The sequence below is a fragment of the Ictalurus punctatus genome, chromosome 3, assembly GCF_001660625.3.
Source record: "Ictalurus punctatus breed USDA103 chromosome 3, Coco_2.0, whole genome shotgun sequence".
Classification (NCBI taxonomy): domain Eukaryota; kingdom Metazoa; phylum Chordata; class Actinopteri; order Siluriformes; family Ictaluridae; genus Ictalurus; species Ictalurus punctatus.
Window position 1 is genome coordinate 8,391,426 of NC_030418.2, and position 19,032 is coordinate 8,410,457.

Below are 19,032 nucleotides of genomic sequence, written 5' to 3' on the forward strand. Positions count from 1 at the left end.
CAATTAAGTGCATATAGTTTGTCTAAAAGTCTCTCCCTTATCCAGTGCCCAATCCCATTAACCTGGCAACCCTGGTTAATGATATTATCTCTTCTGTGTGTGCCTTGTTGGTGACAGGAAACGCACCTGCTGTACAGTATCAAACACAGCTGAACAAAGGGGTTACTCTAAAAATTCACTAGACAGCCTATAGCATAAGTGTGACAGTTTCTTGACTTAAATTCTACTTCTACGCTCACAAAACAGAGACGTGAAGAGAAAAACCCACTGTTAGTGTATAAGAGCAAAGGTTTCTACTGAAAGTTAATTGTTTACATTTCTTCTTAAAGCTTCTAAGTTCATTGATTCTCCAACGCAGTCCATGTTTACAATTAACTATAAAACATTAAAAACAGGTTAATGATGAAATAAACTGTATTTAAAATAATTCTTTGCGTTAGTAGCATTTGAAGCTTTTGTTAGATATGAAGGACATCTTCTAAATAAATGGAATCCAACTAAATATTTACTCATGTGCAGACGCACACGCTCTAATGTTTAGCAGGTGCAAGATTCTCCACAAAGGGCACTGTTACTCGCATAGCATCTGCGTGTCATGGTTGCAAGAGGAGAAGCTGGTCTGAATTCATACAAGCTGGATTTAGTGAGCACAAGTGTTTACACTCAGTTTTTCCTGAAGTAAAAGGCCTGAAACACAAACACCATTCAGGCTACACTTATCCCTGCTGCTCGGGATTTTTTTTGGTTTTCTTAGTAACTAATAATTTCAACAACTTGAGAACATTAGCATTCACCTAGTTAGTTACAGTGCCCTCCAGAATTATTAGAACCCTTGATGACAATGAGCCAAATTCATTAATAATAAATATACAATAAGTGATATTTTAAGCATAAAGTATAAATATATAAAGTAATTATACTTAATGAAGTATAGATAATGTGTCAAACTCTTACTCAAAAAATGTGGAAATAAAAAAAATGTTTTAAATGTCCTCAAGTAAAAGGTAAATTGTTTTAACTGATAAAATTATGTTATTGTCCTGTTTTCATGCAAAATGCAACTTTCAATACTAAAACTGTAGAAGATGATTTTTGTTTTGAATTACACAACTACACAGTTTTGCCTAGAAAACAGGATGAATTAAATATAGCAAAGAGCAAATTAACCAAATGTAAACCTCAACATGCTTTTTCAAATTCTATGAAGTTCATGCCTTCTATGGAGATAAAGGAGACATTTTATACGAGACTCATTTTATACGAGTCTTTATTTACTCCAGCCTATTCAAACATTCCAGGGGTAAGTCCAGGGGCGTTTATCCTCAGGTTCAACACTGCAGTCTGGTGGCTTATCCATTTTCAAATGGACACAGAAAGCTAACTACACTGTGTAACATGAGAAGGTCAACACAATGCCTATAGCAAATTGGCATGATTCGTAATAATTTTTTTCTACACTAATGAACTTGATTGGATCCTAAACTGAGTCCATTCTAGTGATGTGCCGCATCATTGGCTGGATAAGAGAAGAGACCTTCAGGATTTCTAATGTGTAAATTGAAGGTCTAAATAAAAATGTAAGGAGTAAAAAGTAAAATTGTTTTTCCTGGAAATGTACTTAAGACTACATGTATTCAATTTCAATAATACTCAAGCAAAGTATAAATATGCCAAAATAATACTTAAGTATAGTAACAATGTACAATTACACATGTAAAGGATTTTGGTCTTTTCCTATATGCAGACTATCTTAAGTGCCTTTGTATTCTTAGGTTTCTGCACATGGACTTCCTTTTTCCAACAGATTTTCACTGGGGTTTAATTCTGGAGACTGAGATGGTCATGGGAAGTATGTTTGCCTTATCATCTTGCTGAAATCTCTATCTACGTCCAAGTCTGAACCTTCTGGCAGGGGCAACAAGGTTTTGTGCTGAAATATCCTGATAATCAAGTAATTGGTTACAGCACAATAGCCAGTGAAAAGGTCAACTCTGAAGAAGAATGGGGTTCATTAACTTTTTGTCAGTCCCTTTACCAAAATAATATTGTACAAGAACACTCTGACAAATTCAAATGAGGTACCATGGTGACTGCAGGCAGTACAGTAGCTCTATATAAAATGATGTGCATGCTATAAACATTCATAAGGCAATTATCTAGATTAGATAATGAATCATATTTGGTTTAATCAGTTATTCTGGGTTTCACAAAAGCTGCAATGCTGATTAATGACAAGTTTAATTAATATCAACACACGATGACTTCATTTTGGAGGTCTTTGTCTCTCGTTTTATTCCTCTTGCTACTGTATGACTGGTCTTTGCTAACAATCTCATGGAATTTTGGGTACGAGACTGCTGCCGAGTCCGTTTCAATGCACATTTCGTTAAAGAGCACTGCATACCGGATGCTCATGAGCACCATTTTGAAGCCCTGAGAAATGAAAAATAGGCCACCACCCTACAACCTTGTGCAAATGAGAACCGTGAGACGACAAGGGTGCCGTTTGGGACAGGGACACAGCCTTGTTTCCTTGACTCCAAGGCCCCCCAGAAAACCCTTAACTGCCCTGCCAAACATGTTCATTTACAATATTTCAGGGGTACATTTATTAAACAGATGGAGTGATAGACATGCAGTCTGTATCTTTATACTGTATGATCAGAAAGATAAATAAACCGCTGTGAAGGTCAGTAACTGTCAGAGCAGTAAAAATGATGTTCCTTTTTGGGTGACTCAATGGATTTGTCTTTGCTTTGAGCGCTATTTATTGATCTAGACCTCCGTTCTCCTCAGGCATTTCCTGAATTTTCTCCATGCTGCATATGTGCAGCTCTTGTAAAAGGGGTTTGTTTTGGCAGATTCAGGGTGTTGGGGAATGGGAGGGAAATGTATCCCTGTACCAACATTCCAAGATTTTGTTGTGTTTTTCCCAGTGGAAAATGGAAGAAGTAAGAATTTGTAGGGAACTTAAAATCAGTTTCATTGCTACGTCTCTTTAGAGATGCTGTAAATTGATGTGAACACTTGCTTTTGTCCTTTTCATTTTTGCAATGACAGGATGGGATCTCTCAGATGGCCCCTTAGGCTATTTTGTCCAACAAAAGCAGCCCTTCACAAGATGCCCTTCGGGGCTTGTGATGCTTATAAAAAGGAATCCAAGATTCCCACACTGTCTGTTAATGTACCGGGACTGTAATATGCTGGAAGAATGCCTTTAAATCATCTTAGAGAGAAACATGCGAGTATGTAGCATGATTTAATGCCACATCATTATTATAACATTGTGAAAGCAACTGAGCCCATAGAAATGACTCTTAGCACAAATGAGGTAAGCTTCTTTTGCACTGACTGAACAGTTTCCCCAATATATCTGAGAGCTTCTGCTTCTGCCTGAGTTATTGCAGTGCAATTTAATTCAGGTTGAATCATTTAAACAATCTAGCATTGTGAATGTACAGGGTCTCCTGGTCAGGAGGTAAAGGGTGAAGCAGCATAGCCATGACTATGACTAAAGCCCAGAGTCACAAGACTGTTTGCTCTTAGTCAATCATTTGGGTTTTTATAGGTTACAACAATACCTTCCAGAGAAGCACAGCCAGCAGGAGGAAGATGAGGATCCCCACTAGCAGACTGATGGCAATGATCCATCCCACCACATAACCCCTGGGCTCCTGACTGTGCAGAGCCTCAAACACCAGCTGTAACGTAACAAAGGAAGATTAGACAAACATATTCGCAAAGTCTCACACATATTCCTTTAATAGACACATTGTATATCTAAGAACAAAAGCCAATCACAACCTGAGACAGTCACAGTTAGTTTTTAATTAAGATAAAATATCTGATATTTGGATTTCACTGCAGACCATAGTCATGTGTTCAGAATGAAGTGTCTGGATCATGTATTGCATGGTTGCCTGGTTTTAATACATTCCTTAAATGTGAAAACATATTTAATGTTTATAAAATATTATTATATGATAATCTATAAATGCACAGCATAAACGTATCTTTTATCAGCTCATCTATACAACTTTACCTATCAAGAGATATGAAGAAAGCCATTGTGTTATAGTGTATTACTTAGGGGAAAAAACACTAATAATTGAAGGGAACTGTATATTAGTTCCATAGTATACTGTATATTAGTGTCATACTAGTTTTTCATAAATACTGCACATAATTATTATAGCATACTCATCCTCAAGGCTACTCATTCTATCTCTTTCTCTCTCTCTCTCTCTCTCTCATAATTTACTACTTACACACAATATATGGTCTATAACCTTAAAATCTAGAAGAAATTAACCTGAAGTGAGGTAACAAAAATAGAGTTTTAAATCCAACCCTGAGCCACAATACTGCTGGCCAAATTTCCACATCGCTAATGAGTACAAAGCACTGTTGCCAGTTTACTTTAATGCTGCATGGCTTGTGAAAATTGGATACAATGGCTTGAAAAATATAAATCCCTACAGTTGGTCAAGGTACACTATTCAATGAAGAATTTCATGGGTGGAAAGACCAGGCCTCCACCTTCTTCCTAGTTTACTTCCTATAAATTCCCAACTCTTCCATCTTTCTCTGTTAGTGATGATGTTTCTGCCCCACCACCTCCCAGTCTCCTCCCTACTATTCAACAACTCCTAGCCAAGAGTCTTTAGTGGGGGCCTGGCTATCTAGCACAAAGCAAATGGTACCCAGAAATCCAGCCAAAGTTCCACAATCTTAATCACAGTGTCATTTTGTTTAAATTTTTTTTTTATAAAAATACAAAGATAATTAGACACTAAAATGAAGCTAAGATAAACTGGGGATTTTAAAACAACTGGTGCACTTGAACACAGCTAATTGAGGTATAGAATACATATGTTCAGCGGATCTGATTTCTAAAGATCCACTCACTTTAATGGAAAACAAAAACACCTTTGGACAGAGGGGCATGATCATCTACTTACTTACAGCTGGGGAACAGGGGCAGGACACAGGCCCTTTTTATTAGTACTATCCTGAATTACTTCTTGTTTGGTAGTGCGGGGGTTAGGGGGTCCATGACTGGCTCAGCAACTCAATCAGCTGAGAGATGTAAGGTGCTCCAGGGCAATCATACCGCCACTACCACTATATCGCAAGTTCTACTGGGACCAGCCATCAACCAGCAAAAGAGAAAGGCTAGGCTTGTGTATCTGAGAACAATTTTAGAGGTTGGGGTTGGGATGGGGGAGGCTCTTAACCTCAATCTCATTGTGCTTAGAGCTTCAGAGTGTGTTGGAGCACCTGGGTCATGACCCAAATTTCCAGAGTGAGCTTTCTCTTCAATGTCACACAGCAAGCAATTCAGTAAGTGTGCAAAGTATAAATGGACTGCCTTGACATAATGCTAGCTATAACATTTTTAAAATAGAACTGATAATAGAGTGCTACTCACAGAAATGTCCTCTGGTAGGCCGCTGGACACCTCCATAGCCCGGCTGTCCACTTGGACATGACTTCGTGTCACAAACTGAATAACCGAGGAGCTGTCCTGTATTAAACATAAAAATTTGGGACACATTTATTCCTATTTTTATAGAAACCTGGCCAATCCACTCTAATATACATTACGATATGGGGTTGATTTAAATTTCTCACAGAAGACTATTATACGTTTGCAATTTTTTGTGTGGCGAACATACTGATTATTATTGGTCAAGGAAGATCTTACTTTCTTAAGTGTTTCAGTGTTCAGTAGCATTTGCACATCAATAAGTGCAGCTTCGTCTTTAGCTTGGGATCCTAAGCTACAGGAAATGGTTAGACAGGCTCTTCCTGGCCGGTCACAGTCCTGTAGACAGAGGACACCATCATCATATTACACACACACACACTGCTCAACACAATGACTGCAGTTGAGAGGGCGGGGTTACTATATAATATGGTAGTTTAAAAGTAACAAGGTCTTAAATTTATATGTCGTTCATGGAAACCATATAGCAGGGTAAATAAATATCTCTAAACACAATTTTGAAAAACATTCAATAGAACGTTGACTTTTCAGGAAGAGGAAAGGTCATTCATGGCTTACCAAGACCTTCCTGCCAGACTTGGTGAAGAATGCAAAGATGGTATGGAAAATATTCTCTCTCTCCTGGATGATGATGCATGGTGTAGGGTTTCTGTGCCATGTACAGTTCCCTCTGCCCTCACCTACCTGGAGAACACCACAAGAGACTTTCACACACTTACCCAGGACTAACAGCTATTTATCAGGAAAGGGTTTAAGCGTGCATACAATCCGAGTCGAAAGCCTGGGAAAACTGACGCAGGAATAGACCTGGTAGAATTGCTGGGAAATGATCTCATGTGTGAACAGGCAAGGATTACAACATTAGCAGAGTGAAGTGACAACAGGAACAAAAACAAGTGCAATGGGACTTTCATATCTTCGTATTTTATATCTTTCGATTGTGAATGCCTGTATCCTGATCCTGTTTAAATACCTACTGAAGGCTGGAAGTTTGAACGATGCAAAGTCTGAACATTACTGATGCACTGATATTGTGCTGAGTTTTTATTGTGAATATGGCTTACGAGTGCACTCTGAATAGCTGCATACATTGTAATCTCTGTGAAATAGGACTTTCTTGTGAGCGTTTCTCTTACTGAAATGCTTTATAAGCAGCTGAAGGCCTGAGGCAAAGAGTGTCGGCTGCTTCCTTCAATGGATGCTGCAGGAAACCATGGTGTATTCCATTATTTTTACCTTGTAATTTAAATTTTTACAGCATAAATGTATAAGTCTAGGTTTGGCATACACTACATCATTCCATTGCAGTATCCAGTTTCAGAGTGCTTTTATGAAGATGTTTGATGTATCCTATGAGTCTGAGATGTGCTGGGATAGCCATCCTTAATCTACATGGATGAACTTTGACCTACTGGGTGATTTAAGAGATAAAAGAGTGGTCAATCAGTAAGAGTTCAGAGGCAGGTTTCCTCATTTCAAGTGATTTATTACTTAACCTCCACCTCACACCAATGTCCCCTTGCAGCTCTTCCCCCTTTAGCCTTTTTCACATCTGTCCTCTCCGGCCAGACAAGGGGCTACCATCTGTGGAAATGTCTAATGGCTTCCCCATTGTTTTGCTCTCATGCCCCCCACAGTGCTGTCACTGTACTGTGCCAGTCCACAAATGGCAGTTTTACAACCTCACAATCACTCATTCCATTGCCAACAATCCAATTAAAGAAAGACTGTCTTTAATGAACAGGAACACATTAAATTAAAACACAGCTTCATCAGAGGGCAGTGTTTTTTTTTTAAAATACCATTCAATGGCACACCAGGAATTAAAGTGTCAAAATGTCAATTAGAGACATCATTTTAAAACCAAACCAAAAGCAATTTAAAATATGTTAGATGCTGACTGACCAATTAAAAACAGGTCACAGTCACATTTAACTTTAATTAAAGCTGAAATCTCAGCTTCTATACACTGGGCCTCAGGTATCAAGCTAGATACAAACATTTGCTTATTTATTCATAAATCGTTCATACAAGCATTTGCACACGAAATTTAGTAGTCATGAAAATCTGGTAAATTCTGAAAAATACGTTCATATCCTACTCGTGGTCCTGAATATATGCAAATGTAAGCATAAGAAGACTAACGAATGTAAACCTTGATTGCATATGCAAATGTTATATTGTTTTAAAACCCACATTAAAGAAATGAAATATACAAAAGATAAAGAGATGCCACAGTATAAAGGGAGGGCAGGCTGGTCTGTGCATATGGTAGCTATAAACCAGGCTGGTGCATATGGTAGAATGGATTTTTATGGAAAGATTTAGCAAATAGGAGTGAACAGATATTTAGAGATTGGCGTGATTTTTTTGGAGGATGAAAGCTGGCTTATAAATTGGGTCCGTTTGCCACGTTTTAAGGCTCTGCAAGTCTTGTCTGAACTTGGAGTTCCTATTGGTATGTTTCAAGGAGAGATAAATGACCGATCTGGTATGTCTCAACCTATAATGAGACATACTCCCTAGTGTGCTGCGTGCTTAATCCGTCATGTTCCCAAATATATCATATTCCTCATTCAGCCCAAAATGAAAAACTTGAGAATTTGGTTACTGCACATCAGTACCACATCATACCTCTATTACATAGTAAGCTTTCTTTTCACCTTTTCACATATTTGCTTTTAACCTGAACTCACGTCTCTTAGAATTGCTGCAATGTCCTTTACCACTCTGGGTATAGCGTACTTTTAACAGGCTGATCACGACATTCCAACATAACCCTGCAAAGGGTCTTATTCAAAGTTAGTCTTTCATTACTCCATTTAAAATAAGAGTGGGATTTACAAGTATTATGTAGTATTACTTGAGGCACTTGCTGTTTTATTAACTGAGAGTGATGACTCTGCTGAACTGTCAGAAATCACCAAGCAGCACTGGCAAAGCAGTGTGAAAATCATTGTCTCTCAAAGGGACCAAAATGTACTGCAGCTAAAAGCTGCTCATATCTTTATACTTATTTAAAATTGTGCAAATCACAACTTAATTGTCTTTTCTACTGACCCTATATCACTTTTAAAAGCATAATAATAGCGCAGATAGACCTTAGCTTCTGTGTGGTGCAACAGAAAAGTGTTCGCCTTATCGGCCAGAGATTGAATCCTGATGATGCCACAGCCATTCATGGCCGTGCTCTCAGGGAGGGAGGGGTGACAGTCACTCTCTCCCCTGTCAATAACAGCGGCACTGACCAATCGTGAGCATGGGGGGCAGATACTGCAGATAGTTGTGTGATAGTGGAGAGATGCCCGATGGGTCGGAATTGGCTATGAATATATTAGGGAGGAAATTTGCGGGAGAAAAAATTGTGCACATAGACAGCAACCCGAGGACTGAACCAGGGGCTGGGGCGCATTGAACATGTAACCAAGTTAAATCTTTGCCTGCCTGTCTTACATAGCAAGGGAACCTTGTGTTTGTTGACACATTCTGTGTAATTGGCTTTTAATTTTATACTGATACATATGATTGTGAAATTAAACGATGATTATGTAATAGCGGTGACATACTTAATGATAAATATTTGGGCTACACTGACAATCATCACATTTTTGAAGTACAGACGAAGGCAAGTGCTCAGCTGAATCTGATTTCACTAATGGACCTAATGGACCCAAAGATAAATATAAGTCACAGTGCTGACATGAAATAGAAATCACAATTACAAAAGACCAAAGTAATTTAATTTTCAAATGTCTGTACAGACTACATAATTGTAAAATGTCATTTTTGACATATAAACGTTACAGCATAAAAGATGTACTCACATGTGTGTCTATGATGTGGAACATGTCGGCTCCATTTGCCACCAGTGTGTTAGGTATCCTTATGTCCACAGTTGAGCCTGGCAGTCTGCTTGGCCCATTATTTATCACCTAAAATAACAACATTGGAGAAGTGGATACACGCAGAAGTCCAGCTTCAACTATTTGTATTTTAGATATCATCATGAGCACCATGATATGGTACTGTTTCAAAAAGTCACTGTAGATCCCTTCAATTAATTTTTTTGTTGTTGTTGTTTTAAACTTTAGAATATGCAAGAAAATCTACTATTTGCAGCTTTGCAGTTTCCTGGCTATCTAATAATTAAATTCTTGCAAACCTGGAAGGTAAAGTTGAGAGGCTGGAAGTTGCACTCCAAGTCCTCCAGTTTAACAAAGTGAGAAGAGTCAACAGAATTTCCATACACGAATGAGGAAGGAGTAACCACACTGTGGAGACAGGGGTAGATATTAGGTATCTGTTTTTATCTAATAAAAAGGTTGACATTGACATTTTAACAGTGACACAAAACATCACTGAAACATGAAGCACAATAAAAAATTGTATTGTTTGTGGTTATATACAAAAAAAAAAGATGAAAATAGGATATATATGGATTTTTATCTATTCATATATATATATATATATACAGTGAGGGAAAAAAGTATTTGATCCCCTGCTGATTTTGTACGTTTGCCCACTGACAAAGAAATGATCAGTCTATAATTTTAATGGTAGTTGTATTTGAACAGTGAGAGACAGAATGACAACAAAAAAATCCAGAAAAACGCATGTCAAAAATTTTATAAATTAATTTGCATTTTAATGAGGGAAAAAAGTATTTGACCCCCTCTCAATCAGAAAGATTTCTGGCTCCCAGGTGTCTTTTATACAGGTAACGAGCTGAGATTAGGAGCACACTGTTAAAGGGAGTGCTCCTAATATCAGTTTGTTACCTGTATAAAAGACACTTGTCCACAGAAGCAATCAATCAATCAGATTCCAAACTCTCCACCATGGCCAAGACCAAAGTGCTCTCCAAGGATGTCAGGGACAAGATTGGAGACCTACACAAGTCTGGAATGGGCTACAAGACCATTGCCAAGCAGCTTGGTGAGAAGGGGACAACAGTTGGTGCGATTATTCGCAAATGGAAGGAGCACAAAAGAACTGTCAATCTCCCTCAGCCTGAGGCTCCATGCAAGATCTCACCTCGTGGAGTTGCATTGATCATGAGAACAGTGAGGAATCAGCCCAGAACTACACGGGAGGATCTTGTCAATGATCTCAAGGCAGCTGGGACCATAGTAACCAAGAAAACAATTGGTAACACACTACGCCGCGAAGGACTGAAATCCTGCAGCGCGCGCAAGGTCCGCTGCTCAAGAAAGCACATATACATGCCCGCTGAAGTCTGCCAATGAACATCTGAATGATTCAGAGGACAACTGGGTGAAAGTGTTGAGGTCAGATGAGACCAAAATGGAGCTCTTTGACATCAACTCAACTCGCCGTGTTTGGAAGAGGAGGAATGCTGCCTATGACCCCTGGAACACCATCCTCACTGTCAAACATGGAGGTGAAAACATTATGCTTTGGGGTTTTTTTTCTGCTAAGGGGACAGGACAAACCGCATCAAAGGGACGATGGACGGGGCCATGTACTGTCAAATCTTGGGTGAAAACCTCCTTCCCTCAGACAGGGCATTGAAAATGGGTCGTGGATGGATATTCCAGCATGACAATGACCCAAAACACACGGCCAAGGCAACAAAGGAGTGGCTCAAGAAGAAGCACATTAAGGTCCTGGAGTGACCTAGGCAGTCTCCAGACCTAAATCCCATAGAAAATCTGTGGAGAGAGCTGAAGGTTCGAGTTGCCAAACGTCAGCCTCGAAACCTTAATGATTTGGAGAAGATCTGCAAAGAGGAGTGGGACAAAATCCCTCCTGAGATGTGTGCAAACCTGGTGGCCAACTACAAGAAACGTCTGACCTCTGTGATTGCCAACAAGGGTTTTTAAACCAAGTACTAAGTCATGTTTTGCAGAGGGGTCAAATACTTATTTCCCTCATTAAAATGCAAATCAATTTATAACATTTTTGACATGCGTTTTTCTGGATTTTTTTGTTGTTATTCTGTCTCTCACTGTTCAAATACAACTACCATTAAAATTATAGAATGATCATTTCTTTGTCAGTGGGCAAACGTACAAAATCAGCAGGGGATCAAATACTTTTTTCCCTCACTGTATATATATATATATATATATATATATATATATATATATATATATATATATATATATATATATAACATAAACGTGCTGAAAAACAAAACAAAAAATTCTATAGCAATAACAATGTCTCTATAGTGGAGCGAAGTCTTAGAAATTTTCATCCAAAACCAATAGCAGCTGAGGGACAACCTGCAGAACATAACTGTTTATATTCACGTTTAAGCCTCTATTTGAAACAGGAGTGATTTAAACCTGTCTTATTTTGAAAATCCCTAGCATTACAACCAGCTGTGTTATAAAAACAGAACAGCTGCTCAGCCAGTGTTCAGCTGCATGGTGTGTTTGCAGTGCACAATCATGTACAGTAATAATTAACACTGAACACTGTTACCGTTCAAGATGTTCAAAGGAAAATGTAAAGCTTGTCATGGGACAAAAATGGCCACATTAATATGCAAAAGATAGCATGCTTTGTCCAGGTTTTACACATTAAGAGTATAAAATAACCATTTAAAACTTGAATTATTGGTTTGTAGTTTGTAACAGATACTGGCATTACACAGGTATGCATAGCCTATTCATTAGTTTAGCCATGTAGCTGTGTGTTTGATGTGAGTTGTGTTTAATGTGATTTGTTTAATGTGAGTTGCGTTAAATGTGAGTTGTGTTTAATGTGAGTTGCGTTTAGATTGAGTTGTGTTTAATGTGAGTTGTTCAATGTGAGTTGTTTAATGTGAGTTGTGTTTAATGGGAGTTGTTTAATGTGAGTTGCGTTTAAATTGAGTTGCGTTTAATGTGAGTTGCGTTTAAATTGAGTTGCGTTTAAATTGAGTTGCATTTAATGTGAGTTGCGTTTAAATTGAGTTGTGTTTAATGTGAGTTGTGTTTAATGTGAGTTATGTTTAATGTGAGTTGCGTTTAAATTGAGTTGCGTTTAATGTGAGTTGTTTAATGTGAGTTGCGTTTAAATTGAGTTGCGTTTAATGTGAGTTGTTTAATGTGATTTGTGTTTAATGTGAGTTGTGTTTAATGTGACTTATTTAATGTGAGTTGTGTTTAATGTGAGTTGTTTAATGTGAGTTGTGTTTAATGTGAGTTGTTTAATTTGAGTTGTTTAATGTGAGTTGTGTTTAATGTGAGTTGTTTAATGTGAGTTTTTCAATGTGAGTTATGTTTAATGCGAGTTGTGTTTAATGTGAGTTGTTTAATGTGAGTTGCATTTAATGTGAGTTGTTTAATGTGAGTTGTGTTTAATGTGAGTTGTTTAACATGAATTGGGTATAATGTGAGTTGTGTTTAATGTGAGTTGTGTTTAATGTGAGTTGTGTTTAATGTGAGTTGTTTAATGTGAGTTTTTCAATGTGAGTTATGTTTAATGCGAGTTGTGTTTAATGTGAGTTGTTTAATGTGAGTTGCATTTAATGTGAGTTGTTTAATGTGAGTTGTGTTTAATGTGAGTTGTTTAACATGAATTGGGTATAATGTGAGTTGTGTTTAATGTGAGTTGTGTTTAATGTGAGTTGTATTTAATGTGAGTTGTGTTTAATGTGAGTTGTGTTTAATGTGAGTTGTGTTTAATGTGAGTTGCATTTAATGTGAGTTGTGTTTAATGTGAGTTATTTAATGTGAGTTGTGTTTAATGTGAGTTGTTTAACGTGAGGTGCGTTTAATGTGAGTTGTGTTTAATGTGAGTTGTTTAACGTGAGGTGCGTTTAATGTGAGTTGTGTTTAATGTGAGTTGTTTAACATGAGGTGTGTTTAATGTGAGTTGTGTTTAATGTGAGTTGTGTTTAATGTGAAGTGTATTTAGACCTCTGATAGACTGAACTCTTACCCAGTGACAGCTGTATCCACTTCGTGCATCAGCAGGATGGACAGCTCCAACGTGTTATCGTGTAATTTGTTCTCATGTTCTGGGTTGGCGCTAAGTTACACAAACAAGATTCAAAGGCACAGCGAGTAACAGGACAGTCAATAACAAAGTTCAATCACACATTAGCACTATACATTGTGTATTTTCAGTCTAGCAGCCTGTGAGGTCTAACTAAATAACTTTCTGTACTTCAGTCTTCTTAAAAATGCATTAGGGGTGGAATTAATTTCAGTTTTGTTTTTGTTTCTTTTAATGTGTAATACGTGTCTATGAGTAAAGAAAACACATCAGGGCAGTGCTGTTTTAAAAAAAAATCAAGACTTTTCTTAAAAAGACCAAATATGGTATCCAACCAGTTAAGTACAAAGGTAAACCAGTGAATAAATGACAAATATACAGTATATACATCAAAACTCACCTCTTGGCATGTACTAAAAATAGCAATGTTTCATTTTCACCAGACAGATGACTTGTGTCAAAAAGCACAGACAGATGGTACTAAAAGAAAAATGAACATAGACACATTAAAAAACAGACCAGAAGTACAGATCCCTGATAAATTTCTACTGAAAGATCTATTACATTTAACACTCTTAAAGGAAACTAATTAAGATGTAATAAATAAATAGGTATACAATTCAACATATTTTACTTAATAAAAAAGGGTGCATAAGTCAATCTATTTTACTTAGGTGAAGTGGCTCTTATGTGTCCACCTTAGTCTGGGCTCTCATGAAAGGAAATCCCACACTGCATTTGAGGAAGTCCAGCTGAATCAGTTCACAGGAAATGCCCTTCTCTTCCTGCAGGAGAAATTGAAATAAGGAAACACTAAAATACTATATTAAATCAGTGAGGTTTTACAGCTGAGCAGCCGACACTTAAAGGCCTATCCAGTTTACAAATCAGCTACTCTGCTTAGCTGAAACAACTTGTTAAAGGCACCAAGTGACACTGATAAAGAAAATCACTATGACCGAGTGGTTAGTATCCAGAAAAAGAATAACTGGAGGAAATAGTTTGGTTAAAGGATTAAAAAAATTAAGTTGGAAATGACTCAAAATGGACATGTTCTAGATCATGTTAGGTCAGAGAAATCCAGCACAGCTGTACTACATGTGAACTGTCACTGACACAATGTAAAAGACTGCAAAACTCATCCTTACATTAACCTGCATTAATAAAAGTAAACATTTCATGTTTAACCATTAACATCCATCACAACTCTTATATACACTCACTGGCCACTTTATAAGGGCTTTATTATTCCCGTTCTACCATATCCCAAAAATGCTGTATTGAAATCAGATCTGGAGACTGCAGAGGCCATTGAAATACACTGAACTCATTGAGACGTTCGTGGAACCAATTTGAGATGACTTTGTGACATTGCACTCATTATGATACTGGAAGTAGGCATAATAAAGGAAGCATGTTCTCAGCAACAATACTCAGGCTGTGGCATTCAACCAATGCTTAATAAGGTAGTATTGGACACAATGTGTGCCAAGAAAAGATTTCCCACACCATTACACCACCACCGGTCTGAACTGTTTACACAAGGCAGAATAGATCCACAGATTTCTGTTGTTGATGCAAATTTGTGATTAATCATCTGGTTGGATTAATCTAGATGCTAAACATCTAGATTAATCCGACCAGATGACATCTTTTCGGTCTTCAGTTGTCCACAGTTGCTCAATTGGTGCCCACTCTGGCCTCGGATCTTGACTGACAGGAGTGGAAACTAATGTGGTGTTCTGTAGTTGTAGCCTATCTGCTTCAAGGTTCAATATGTTGTGCATTATGAGGTGCTTTTCTGCTCACCACTTTTTTAAAAAGTGGTTGTTTGAGTTACTACAGTATAGCCTTCCTGTCAGCTGAAAACAGTGTGGCCATTTTCGCCATTTGACTTCTCTCATTCAAGATGTTTTCAGCAGCAGAACTGCCACTGAATGACTGTTTCTTTGTTTTTGTTTTACACACTGTTCTTTGTAAACTCTAGAGACCAGCATTTTTTAAAATACTCAAACCAGCACATCTGGTACCAACAACCACGCCCCATTCAAGTCATAGACATGTAAACATGTAATCCAGTCTGATGTAAACATTAACTGAAAACTCTTGAACTGTTGATTTTTTGAGTTGTACGGCTGCCACATGTTTAGGTGATTGGAGAATTGCATAAAAATCAGGTGTATAAGCAGGTGTAAAGTGGCCAGTGAGTGGACATTGATAGAGCCTTTTTGGACTGTTCAAACAGCAGTGAGCTTTGTATGCATTAAAACATGGGACAATGCAATAAAAAAAAAAAAATGTAATAATGACTCCATGAGTAGTCTGACCTCTGTTTCAGGCAGGATGTCAAAACTATACACTTCACACAAGTGACTATGTTGACATGTGTCTTTATAAAAGCCACAATTGTACATTTACATCATTTGGCAGACATCCTTATCCAGAGAGACTTTTTTTTAGACATTTATCTAATTTTTATACAACTGAGCAGTTGAGGGTTAACATTGTTCCCATGTTTTTTCTTTTTCTTTTTCTTTTTTTTTTTTGCTATGGTCCGTGTGGTAACTTGCACTAATCTTCTGCTAGCTTTTAGAGAGAGCAACTCACCTCTACTCCAAAAAACCTTATCCGCCACCACCTCCATTGTCAATTACTGGAGCTAATACGCAACTCATATGTATACTTCAAACCATCAGATTCATCCGCGCAGAGGAGCAGTGCTGAAGCACAACCCACGTGAAAAAATAACTTTGCAAGTAACTTGCAGTTTTATGTTTCAATGGCGCAGTCTATCTTTGCAGTCTCTCTCAACCTTTAATCCTTTGACTTATAATACATTTATAATACTCTTAAAATCTATTAATCTACTAAGGTCAAACAGCAAAAACCAGTAATTCTGTAAGACCATGAATTTTCTCTGTGGTTTCTATGCACAAACCATGACAGCCTTATAAAGGACATGTACAATAAAATGCACCTGACACATTTTTTTTTATCCTCACACACACACACACACACACACACACACACACACACACACACACACACAGAGTACACCGTACAAAAAATGGACAATTAAAGTGAAAACCTCCAGACAGTGTGTTTGGAAGTTTGTCCAAACACTGCGTAGCTTCTTTGGCTGGATTGTGTAAACAATAAGGCTTTGACCCTTGCAACGAGTGAACATTCGTGGTCCATGCGTGGGAAGACTGAAGAAAGCTGAAAGCCATCAGGACTTTGACAAGTGCACTGATAAAACAGACAAACTGGTGCTCATCAAACTTTGTGCAGAAGGGGAAGCTGAGGACTTGGGGGCTCTGGAGCTGCACACGAGTCTTGGACCTTATGCACCCCCCCCATCCCCCCATCCCCCCCCTCCCTGAGTATACAATGGAGCTATTCTTAGCTTGACTAGAGTGCACTTGGAAGAAAACATATCAATAAATAGTCTATGCAGATAAGAGGGATGGGAGAGCTCAGAAATGTTTGTGAAACATACACCATAAAACTAGGATGTGTTGGCTGTGTATATTTGAGTCACTTTGCATGTGACTGGTTTCACTGGTTTCATCACAGTTTAGACAAAGTTTAGTCCATGAGCACCTAGTGTGGCCTAGTGTGGCAGAGTGTTATTTTACATTCAGAAGGTGAGAGTAAATAAGTATCACACACACATCTGCACCAATAATGACAGGGGAGTCCTGGGATTACTGGGGTGTCAGAATTTCCTCTATTTCCTGACTGCACGGTTCTGCTTCACAAACAACAAAGGCTCCCTCAGGACAGGGCAAAGGAAGTGAATGAAGTGAAGACAGTTTGTTTACCCATCGTCCACCTGGCAGTCTGTGAGAAAGACCCAACATATGGACGCTCTCTCTCTGGACATGGGAGCCTGTTTGCTCTATGTTCTGCATGTTTTTTTTTTGTCTCACTTTCACTGGCTTGTGCTCTGATAGCCAGTTCACTCAGAGATGGTTTAGTGAAAATGACAAGACCCAGGAGACCCTTACTTTCGTCTCCTCTTCTCACAGCACTCCCACATTTATTTTAACACAAGCAAATGTAAACTCTACTTGAATGCTAAAAGGTCCTAGATCTTGTCATTTGCTTTGTTCCCCCTTTGTCCCTTCACCATCGAACAGTACCCTTACTTAACACATCATTCTGTTTATAAGCTGTGATATAGCTGCTTTATCTCCTTAAATCAAAGAAATGGGAATATATATTCTCTATCTCTAATGAAGTCCACTGTGTTTGCGTTTACATATCAGCTGCTTTGCAGACTCTAAAGACTGAGCGAGTTTCTGAAACCCATCAGCTGGTACAGCTCAGCCCAGCAATAAGGCTGTAAAAAGCATAAACAGTGAACTCTACTACAAAACAAACGGAGTGCACGAGTTAATATGTGGTCCAGCAACACGTGAAAGAGCACCATGGGAATTGCTCTGGCTTGACCTCTGCTCTGCAAGGAGTCATATCAACACTGCTGACTCTTTTCTGAGCTGGAATATTTTGAGCGTTTAACAGTGTGTACAGTAATAGCTAACACAGTGCCCATTCCTGTATGTATTGTTCTTTCCAAATGGGTCACGCCCTCTGTACCATCCATAAAACCCTGGCTTTATCAAAAGGATATAAATGACGCTAGATAGAAGAGAATATACAAATAACTACATATACAATACATAGCTAGTAATATTAAGGTTCCCTTAACATTAACTACTGAATGATGTTAATAACTTAACATTATTTACTGAATTAGTAAACTTGAAAAAAAAAACACAATAATAAGTTCACATTCTATAAATTAGCAAATATTTAATTACAGCAGTTTCCAAACTGTCAAAATTATCTCGGGTCTGGTGTTCATTATTGGTTCATGGTTGGTCATCAAGTTCATGGTTGGCCATTGTGGACTTAATTTTACTCATATATGGTATGAAAAGCATGGATGCAGATATTATTTGGCTTATTTGGTTTATTTATTTTTTTAAAACAGCAGTTAACACAATCATTTGTTATATTGACTGTAAGAAACTTTTCTCATGGTGAATTAATGCTGAATTTTGTGGTTTGTTCGTGTTATGTGTGAAATAATACTAGTTATTATTAGTTACTGTGATGCATTCAGTAATATACAGTACAGTGGGGTCCAAAAGTCTGAGACTACCCTGATAATAAAGAGTTTTAGAAATTTGAATAATAAAAAAAAAAGTTTTCAAGGGTCTGACTATTCAATATTCAAGATGTTGCACAATTTCTTGGGCATTGGTTACATGTAAGCAAATTTGTGACCATGTTAACTTCTTTGTACAAAAGGTCAGCTTCTCTGTTAGTCTTATCCCTTCTATTGAAGCATGTGTTCAGACGACACATCGATGAATATGATCTAATGTGGATCATCAGGTTTTTACACAAACTTGAGAGTAAAATATCAACTCGAGGATACATCAAATAGTAAGAAACTCTGAAATTCACATAAATATTTTTAAGATTCTACTTTTCACTCAAGTTATTGCTGATAATATCATTTGTAATGAAAATGAAATAAAAAAGAAAGCCAAACAGAAGCC

General features: G+C 37.8%; 1 protein-coding gene across 2 annotated transcripts in view; it reads right to left on the bottom strand.

Annotated features, from left to right (window-relative positions):
• Positions 1-19,032, bottom strand: part of itga9 (integrin, alpha 9) — an 81,520-nt gene that overhangs the window by 2,808 nt on the left and 59,680 nt on the right. For both annotated transcript variants that reach the window (XM_017463683.3, XM_053679516.1), the window contains 9 exons: positions 14,158-14,244; positions 13,860-13,939; positions 13,403-13,492; positions 9,672-9,780; positions 9,334-9,441; positions 6,068-6,193; positions 5,708-5,827; positions 5,432-5,527; positions 3,582-3,701 (listed from right to left, as the gene is read on the bottom strand). In XM_017463683.3, the coding sequence (XP_017319172.1) occupies positions 3,582-3,701; positions 5,432-5,527; positions 5,708-5,827; positions 6,068-6,193; positions 9,334-9,441; positions 9,672-9,780; positions 13,403-13,492; positions 13,860-13,939; positions 14,158-14,244 (936 nt within the window). The remainder of the gene's footprint in view (positions 1-3,581; positions 3,702-5,431; positions 5,528-5,707; positions 5,828-6,067; positions 6,194-9,333; positions 9,442-9,671; positions 9,781-13,402; positions 13,493-13,859; positions 13,940-14,157; positions 14,245-19,032) is intronic.